The 8,428-nt window shown below is 37.9% G+C and overlaps 2 protein-coding genes across 2 annotated transcripts; both read left to right on the top strand.

Annotated features, from left to right (window-relative positions):
• The first annotated feature begins 731 nt into the window (after positions 1 to 731).
• LOC129376315 (C-type mannose receptor 2-like) lies at positions 732 to 3,865 on the top strand. Its single transcript, XM_055055909.1, has 5 exons — positions 732 to 804; positions 1,074 to 1,111; positions 1,512 to 1,883; positions 2,229 to 2,659; positions 3,456 to 3,865. The coding sequence occupies exons 2-5, from the start codon at positions 1,075 to 1,077 to the stop codon at positions 3,555 to 3,557; spliced, it is 942 nt and encodes a 313-aa protein (XP_054911884.1). The 5' UTR covers positions 732 to 804; position 1,074; the 3' UTR covers positions 3,558 to 3,865.
• Positions 3,866 to 6,179: 2,314 nt separating this feature from the next.
• LOC129376265 (C-type mannose receptor 2-like) lies at positions 6,180 to 8,170 on the top strand. The gene is made up of 4 exons (XM_055055827.1): positions 6,180 to 6,216; positions 6,310 to 6,690; positions 7,123 to 7,553; positions 7,633 to 8,170. Exons 1-4 carry the CDS (start codon positions 6,180 to 6,182, stop codon positions 7,720 to 7,722), a joined length of 939 nt encoding a protein of 312 aa, XP_054911802.1. The 3' UTR covers positions 7,723 to 8,170.
• Positions 8,171 to 8,428: the final 258 nt, after the last annotated feature.

Below are 8,428 nucleotides of genomic sequence, written 5' to 3'. Positions count from 1 at the left end.
AAATTTCCTTAAAAGGGAGTGGAAAAAGACCTCCCATTTCTTCAGGTCTAACTTGCTTTAGTTAAAATTAGTGTTCAAAATTCTACATTAATAGGAAACCAAGCAGAAATTGCACTCATGGGAGAGTTCCCAGGTGAAAACTACTGTTAACCAAAAACAAAAATGGCAATCTCACAATACCTAAAAACATCTTGATGATCCTTGAGAAGGACAATTTCATAATAATAACTACATGATGCCTACAGTCAAACGGGACGCTGTTTGACTGTAGGCAAACAGGTACAAGTTCTCCAAAGTTATGATCTGGTGTTGCTTTGCTGGTTGTTCCAGAACCAGACTGCCCTGCTGTAATTGATGAAACCTTGAATTCTGATTCATCCAGAAAATCCGGATGGAGTATGTCTAGCCATCAGTTTGTGGCCTAAAGTTAAAGTCCAAGAGCACAGACTCAAATCCGACTGAGATGCTCTGCAATGACATGCTTGAAAACCCAGAATGCAGCTGAATTAAAGCAATTCAGCATTGAAGGGTATGCTGATGGATCCATGATGGATAACACAATCTATTAAACTTTGATTGTGCTATTGGTCAAAGTCAAAAGCTCAATTTCACCAGCTAGATTTGCATGTTATTGCCAGTGTCCAATTATGGAGAGTGATTTTGCATAGCAATCGTGAAAAGGAGGGTAGAAATGGAGCACAGCTAAGAAAAGTTTTCCTAATGGTTGGAGGGTTTTCTATTCTAAAGGAAGAAAGAAAGCAAGCAGCAGGGCATAAGAACAGGAGCTCCTTTTCTTGCTGGAAGGTCAAATTATTTAATGTGTGCATTTACACATGTTCACAGATTCATCTGTACGTTTTATTTTTCTTGTTTGAATCACAGACGTGGGAAACCAGGAGTACTTTCAACGACTTGAGCTTAAATTCACCTGTTTATAACTGCTTGTCGTTTTAGTTGGGAAAGTAAACGCTTGAAATTAACATTCGGTGTCATATTTGATCCACTGCATTTGTATTTCTTCAAAAATGTCTTGCACAGCTATTCTAGTGTTTCACACTTTCTTTATTTTTCAGGATGAAGCGGACACTTCTGCTTCTCCTCGCCTTCTCAGGTCAGTCTGTCAGTTGTGCAGAAGGGTGAAACTCAAAGGGACAGGTCTGATGTTTATACAGGTACAAGTTCTCCAAAGTTATTTTCAGTACCTCCAGTGTCATACAGGAGTGATTTTGAAGCGATTCAGACCTTGTCACTCCACTGTAATCTTACCATGAATGCTTTAGTTTTTTTACGTTGACAGTTAAGGTACTATTAATTGTTATTGCAAGAAAAAAAAAGGCTAAATATTAAACGGTACAGTAAGATAAAGATAGTTCATTTTGCTGTTTGAGCTCATTTCCCACTGTTGGTTTCACAGCATATATTCTAAATCTAGATTATATTTATATAATATTGATTGTTTACAGAAGATGTGTTATAAGATGAGGTAATTAAAAAAAAAATCTCTTGTCCAGCGGGGGTTTATGTTCTGGCTACCAACTTGTTTCGCAAGTACCACTATGTGAGCATCCCCAAGACGTGGGCTGCGGCTCAGCGGTACTGCAGAGAGACGTACGCCGACCTGGCCACCGTGGACAGCCCAGAGGAAAACGACAGACTGCTCCTGGAACTGCAGGGATCCGGACAGTTTGCCTGGATCGGGCTTTACGACAACACAACGGGCTGGAAGTGGACAATGGGAGACGATGACAATAACAGTTTCCGACCTTGGGAAGAAAATCAGCCTGACAACTATGGCGGCAAGCAGAGCTGCATAGTGATGAATTGGGTAGGAGGATGGCGGGATGAAATCTGCAACACAGAGCGCCCTTTTATCTGCCTTGACGGTAGGTTACTCCACTTTTCATTTTCCAAATCTAGTGGCAAAGATGAAAACATAAGACAAAAAAAACATAATGAATGGATATATTTAGGTCAGACAATGGTTAGGATTAAAAACAGTAGAAGAAAAACATCTATAGTAGTTTGAAAGAAGAGAATGAGTGAGGATTGTCTGTTTTTTCTGCGCGGTTTCAGAAATTGACGGTCTGACCGGACGAGCCCCCACTTTCCCACTGTCTCACCAGGACATTTTCTGTGCTTTTCCTGAGTGCCATTCTATGACCGTAGGAGTGTAAAAAAGAGAACATAAGTGAAGTTTATTTTTTTGCTGTCTTTCTCTTGTCTTGTAGAACATGGCCCTTCGAAACATGTTGTGGTGTCTACATTCATGATTTGGGAAGATGCTAAGAACTACTGTCGGTCCAAACACACGGACCTGGTCAGAGTGTGGAACTCGTCTCAGAACAATGAAATCCACCCACTGATTGGGAGGAACCACTGGATCGGCCTTTACAGAGACCTGTGGGCTAACTGGTCTGACCACAGCCCACTGACCTTCACTAACTGGGAGACGGGCCAGCCTGACAACAAAGGCAGCACCAACATGACTTCCTGCGCTGCTGTGGATACGAGCACCAGAACCTGGTGGGATGTTGACTGCAGCGAAGAGCACGAGTTCATCTGTCAGACTCTGATTCCATCCAGTAGGAAGTTGAAGCTGCGCTTCCAGTCTGAGGCCGACCTTAATGACCCCGACGCCCAGCAGCAGATTTTACAGCAGGTACAGGAAGCCTGAAAACTGGTGTGTCCTCTCGAGTTTGCAGATCTAAAGGGAAAGTGCAGAATTTGTTAATTTAGGGTTCTGGTGTGAAGTTTTATGCAGTCAGTATCTCCACTTATTCAAACAAAAACAAACTTTGTTGCCGAAAAAATAATCTTTTAGTGTGTACAGAATTACTACTGATCAATAAATTAGAGTATGCATTCTTTATTGGCTCACATTTGTATATTAAAAATAGTTTTTTATTGGTCAAAGGTAAGATCTCCGTTACCTCTGCGTTTCCATTGGCTGTTGGTAGAAATTCACCACAATTAACAGAAACAAAAGGCTTGAAACTATCGTACCATATGTAATTAATTCATTTGTTGCACTTTTCAATTATATTCCTGTTTGTTGACTGTTGTAAGGCTGTAGATAATGTCTTGGATACTGCAGAAACTCATCAATTAAAGTAAACCGTTTTTAGCTCAATAACTTATAGGAAATCAGCTCTATACCAAACTAAAAATTACTTCATTGTACAAAAAAAACTTCACATGACAGATTGTACAACATCACTATTTATCACACACATAAAAAAGGCCGAAATGGATACTTAATATTTATAAAGGCTGGGGATTATAAAATCTCCTCCGCTTTGTTTGACTACATGTAGATATGAAGATCGTATTATGTAACTCTGTAAGCCATCATGTATGTGTTTACAGAAAATTAAGTCAGAAAGCCATATGACAATGTGCTTTGATCAACTTAAACAATCCGCCATAAAAACTAATCAATTATATCTTTCATTTAGCTCCACACTAAACTGGAGACTGATGGACTAACAGACTTCAAGCTCCGCTGGATCGAGAAAGACGGGCAGAACTTTCACAAGGAAACAAAGAAAAAAACATAAAAAATAAAAAAAATCTTCTTTTTAAAATTGAGTCTTATTATTTCAGTAGCATTTGCAACAGTTAGTCAAAGATATATTGTTTTTTTTTGTTCGGTTGTCTATTTAAGTTTCAGACGGAAGAAGCAGAAGACTCTCTATCTGTCCATATATGCATTATGTGAACATGTAACATTGTTTCTTTCACTCTGCTTTGTTTTATGAGGTTGGAAAATTGATGGACTGTGGTTCAAAAGTCTTGGATAATTACTTGTACTGCAGTCTTTCTTACGTTGGGTTACATCATACGTATAGGTTGCTTTATTCTTTAGTTGAAGTTTTATTGTTATACTAAATGATCTAACTTGCTGTAAAATTCTATTACCTTTATTTTATTTTATTTTATTCATTTCCAAAGCTTGTTTGTAGTTTAAAATGAAGTTAATATGCCAAACTTGTGTGGTCTGAATTACAGTTTGTCTCTGATCACAAAATGATTGAGTGACTCAATAAATCGGATCAAACCATCAATACAATGTGTGAACTTATTGACGTCACAATTTGTCATTTGTGGTGCAAAACATTAACATTGAGATTTTTACACATTTTGTTTTTGTTTTAAGCAAATACCCTCAGTGTGAGGTTAATACAGACTGCTAACAGACATAATATATTTAGTTCAAAAGGAGATTGTCACAAAATTTGAATTTTAATTGCAGAATTGTTGGAGTAAAATATGCATGATGACATACTTTACTCAGTCTTATCGGCATGAAAAAAAAATCTATTTGACCTTAAAAGATAAGGAATTTTATGTTCATGAATTTTGATTTGTGTGTTTTCACCAAAAATCAATCACAGATTTTTAAAAAAGAGTAAATTTACTGTGAATTAAATTAGGAAAAGACATATTTTAATGGAAGCCAACTAGCTGCATTATGGGTGTATAATATAAATAAATATCATGTGTCATAATGTAGATCGTAATGAAACTACATGATCAGCCTCTTTAGTTTTGTCTGCTGGCTTCTGGTATTTAAAGAACCATTGGGGGGAAAAAATTATATTTCTGTCATTTAAACACAAACTTACATGTGGTTTTGCTCATCTAATCAATTCTTACAAAGAGAATGAAAATAAATTAATCTATGTTCTTATTTGCCACTTTGAATGGATTCCCAGTAGTTTTTATGCCATTAAAAAGATGCTTGTCTAAAGCATGTGTTAAAATTCGAGCTTTATGTGACATATTATGTCAAATTTATAATTGCAGTGTTCTTCTACATCCTACTTTTATTTTTAAATCTTTTTAAAATATATACGCCACAAGAACAAAAGCGTGTGACGTTCACCCGTTCATTTGACTGATCCGTTCTCCTTGAGGTAAGGACACAAACATTTACAAATCTTTAATTGAAAGTTAGAAAAAAACAACTTAAAAACAAGTCTCTGCCTTCTCCCAGTGCTAACTAACCAACCAATCAGAGCCAGGAGGAGGGTCTTAGCGTTGTCAATCAGGCTCGTGTGTGTTCCGCTCCCCTGTTTGCTGTTTGCTTCTCCCCATCAGCAGAGCCTGAAATGAACGGCAACAGCAGCACATGGAGGAGGTGGAGAAGATTGATCTTTTCACCATCTCATCTTAGTTTGATAGTTTTAGCAAATATGTAAAATATTTCTTTGCAAAAGATGCAAACGAAAGATTTAATGCTTAAAATTCCTCCAGTGAGGCTGAAGAGAGACGAGTCTAAAAGATAAAATAAAAATACCCCAACAGCATTGCAAACCATTAACTAAGAGATATTGCTACCATGAGTATTAGCTTGGTGTATAAAGCTTTTGTCCTTAAATAAATAAAATATATTGAAAACTGCTTGTTGTTCTATCTCTGCATGTCTTTGACATTACATTGTATTTTGATGACTAAAAATAAATTCAAAACAGAGCAGAAACTAACTGTTGGATTTCGCTAAATTTGGCTTAGAAACACACAGATACGGTGCATTGCTAGGAGCCAAGCTTCTTCCTTTTTATATTTAAATAATGCCTCGCTGAATGCTCGCCTTGAAAATGGAAAACACAAAACATCTGCGCTATTAACAACCACTAAATGTCTTCCGGACAGTATTTTCCCTAATGACAGGGCCCAGGTTAGCCACCTCATTTCACACAGTTCATTTGTATTTGTTTTACATCCTGTTCTAATGAAAGCAGAAAATTACTCAGGTTGTGTTCAAGTACTTAAAATAAGGAGGAGAAACATTATAAAAGTAAGCAGAATCTTTTCATCGAAGCAAAGATCCAAGCAGGATACCAGAGCTCTCTTCAAGACCAAGTAAGCCTGTTGTGTATTTCTTATTTGATCATGCCTTTTTTGTCGTTATGGTTGTTTTTTTTTTTTTGCTTTTATTGACAAATTAGAAATAAAGCTTTCATTGAGTCTTAAACTTAAAAGAGATATCTCTAAAATGTTAATTGTCCAAAATATTATCAATATTATCAAAATATTATCAATCCTAAATGTTCATACAGTTTTTATTTTTGACTTTTCTCTTCATATAAATAGGATATGTGATCTACATGTTTTTTGTTTTGTTTTTTAACCCACAATAAAAAAAATTTTACATTTGAAATGTTTAAATTGACAGGATGAGGAAGACACTGCTACTAGTTCTCACCTTGTCAGGTGAGTTTTCTTTCAGGGGGAAAATGAAGCAATGTTTTCATTTTCTTAAAATAAAAAAGCTTCATAGTTATTTTTATCATTATCCTTGTCCAGCGGGGGTTTATGTTCTGGCTACGAACTTGTTTCGAAAGTACCACTATGTGAGCAGCCCCAAGACGTGGGCTGCAGCTCAGCGGTACTGCAGAGAGACGTACGCCGACCTGGCCACCGTGGACAGCCCAGAGGAAAACGACAGACTGCTCCTGGAACTGCAGGGATCTGGACAGTTTGCCTGGATCGGGCTTTACGACAACACAACGGGCTGGAAGTGGACAATGGGAGACGATGACTTTGTTGGCAATAACAATTTCCCACATTGGGAAGCAAATCAGCCTGACAACTATGGCGGCAAGCAGAGCTGCATAGTGATGAATTTGATTGGAGAATGGCGGGATGAAATCTGCAACACAGAGCGCCCTTTTATCTGCTTTGACGGTAGGTAATTAAAAAACCCTTAAATATTCACTTCACAAATCTGCTATCAATTAAACCATGAAAGGTTAATACTTTTGCGGCGCCGTACGCTGCAGTGGTTAGAGCAGGCGCTCCGCATTCACAGTATAGAGACATATCCATCCCAAGTTCGACTCCTGCGCTCAGTTCTTTGCTGCTTATCTTTACCCCCTTCTATCTGCTCCCTTTATGTCAAATTATTGTGTAAAAAAGGCCAACAATGCTGTAAAATGTTTTCAAAATAAAATCGGAGAACATCGGTCCTCGCTTTCATAAGGTTTTTTATTTCTGTGCAGTTTCAGAAATTGACGGTCTGACCGGACGAGCCCCCACTTTCCCACTTTCTGACCGGGACATTAAAAAAGAGAACATAAGTGAAGTTTATTTTTTTGCTGTCTTTCTCTTGTCTTGTAGAACATGGCCCTTCGAAACATGTTGTGGTGTCTACATTCATGATTTGGGAAGATGCTAAGAACTACTGTCGGTCCAAACACACGGACCTGGTCAGAGTGTGGAACTCGTCTCAGAATGATGAAATCCACCCAATGATTGAGAGGAACCACTGGATTGGCCTTTACAGAGACCTGTGGGCTAACTGGTCTGACCACAGCCCACTGACCTTCACTAACTGGGAGACGGGCCAGCCTGACAACAAAGGCAGCACCAACATGACTTCCTGCGCTGCTGTGGGTATGAGCACCAGAACCTGGTGGGATGTTGACTGCAGTGAAGAGCACGAGTTCATCTGTCAGACTCTGATTCCATCCAGTAGGAAGTTGAAGCTGCGCTTCCAGTCTGAGGCCGACCTTAATGACCCCGACGCCCAGCAGCAGATTTTGCAGCAGGTAAGTACTGTAAATGAACACTCTATCGTCAAAAAGTTCTTAACACCCTGACACAGGTTTTGTTTTATCTGACATTCAGCTGCAAGCTAAAATGGAGGCTAATGGATTAACAGACTTCAAGCTTCGCTGGATGGAGACTTTTCACAAAGAACCAAAGAAAAAAACATGAGGAAAAATTTTGCGTTTTTCATCCACCATTCATGAGCATAACCTACAGAAATTCACATCCATAGTTGAGTCAGTCAAGGACATTTTCAGTACCTCTTTTTTTGCTAAGCTAACCCTTTACAGATACACTATTGAACTTATGTAATCCTTTCTGGAATAAGTCGACCCACATATATGTTTATTTGCTTCTAAATGTCTAGGTGCACATTATACGTAGCTAATATCGTTAATAAGGAGAAACCTTATTAACCTGTTTAACAAGGTAAAACCTGACATGACTACCCTTAATTCCATATGCGTTTCCTCAACTTGAAGTATGCAAATGATTTGCTTTTCTCTTCACATGATGTTTTTATGCTGTACGATGCACCATACGTTCTATGGACCATTTAAACTTTATACCTGACCGTTTTCTTGAGTTTTATATCCAATTTGTTACTTCTTTTTTTCATTTGTTGGTTGTTAAAAGAATTTTAAAAAATGCAGTCTGTCTTGAGTTTTGTCTTTATGCAGGATAATTATGGCAAACGTACTTTCAGCTGACCGATTAACGTTCTTCGTTGCTATGATACATGTGTGATAATCTTGTGGCGACAACAGGATACTTAACATTGTGTACTTTCTTCTGAAAGTACGCAAATAAAGATATTTACTCTTTGACTCACTCACTTATGTAGCTCTAATAAAGAAAATGAAAACATCCTCAT

The sequence above is a fragment of the Poeciliopsis prolifica genome, unplaced genomic scaffold, assembly GCF_027474105.1.
Source record: "Poeciliopsis prolifica strain line A6 unplaced genomic scaffold, Auburn_PproV2 SCAFFOLD043, whole genome shotgun sequence".
Lineage (NCBI taxonomy): Eukaryota > Metazoa > Chordata > Actinopteri > Cyprinodontiformes > Poeciliidae > Poeciliopsis > Poeciliopsis prolifica.
This window is presented reverse-complemented; position numbering and strand designations above follow the sequence as displayed.

What these genes read in the sequence shown, in the direction of transcription:
- LOC129376265 (XM_055055827.1), top strand. Translation starts at nt 6,180, where the DNA reads ATGAGGAAGACACTGCTACTAGTTCTCACCTTGTCAG. An exon ending in ACTAGTTCTCACCTTGTCAG is followed by an intron (nt 6,217 to 6,309) that starts GTGAGTTTTCTT and finishes ATCCTTGTCCAG; the next exon opens with CGGGGGTTTATGTTCTGGCT. An exon ending in AGCAGCAGATTTTGCAGCAG is followed by an intron (nt 7,554 to 7,632) that starts GTAAGTACTGTA and finishes TCTGACATTCAG; the next exon opens with CTGCAAGCTAAAATGGAGGC.
- LOC129376315 (XM_055055909.1), top strand. Translation starts at nt 1,075, where the DNA reads ATGAAGCGGACACTTCTGCTTCTCCTCGCCTTCTCAG. An exon ending in CCCTTTTATCTGCCTTGACG is followed by an intron (nt 1,884 to 2,228) that starts GTAGGTTACTCC and finishes CTTGTCTTGTAG; the next exon opens with AACATGGCCCTTCGAAACAT. An exon ending in AGCAGCAGATTTTACAGCAG is followed by an intron (nt 2,660 to 3,455) that starts GTACAGGAAGCC and finishes TCTTTCATTTAG; the next exon opens with CTCCACACTAAACTGGAGAC.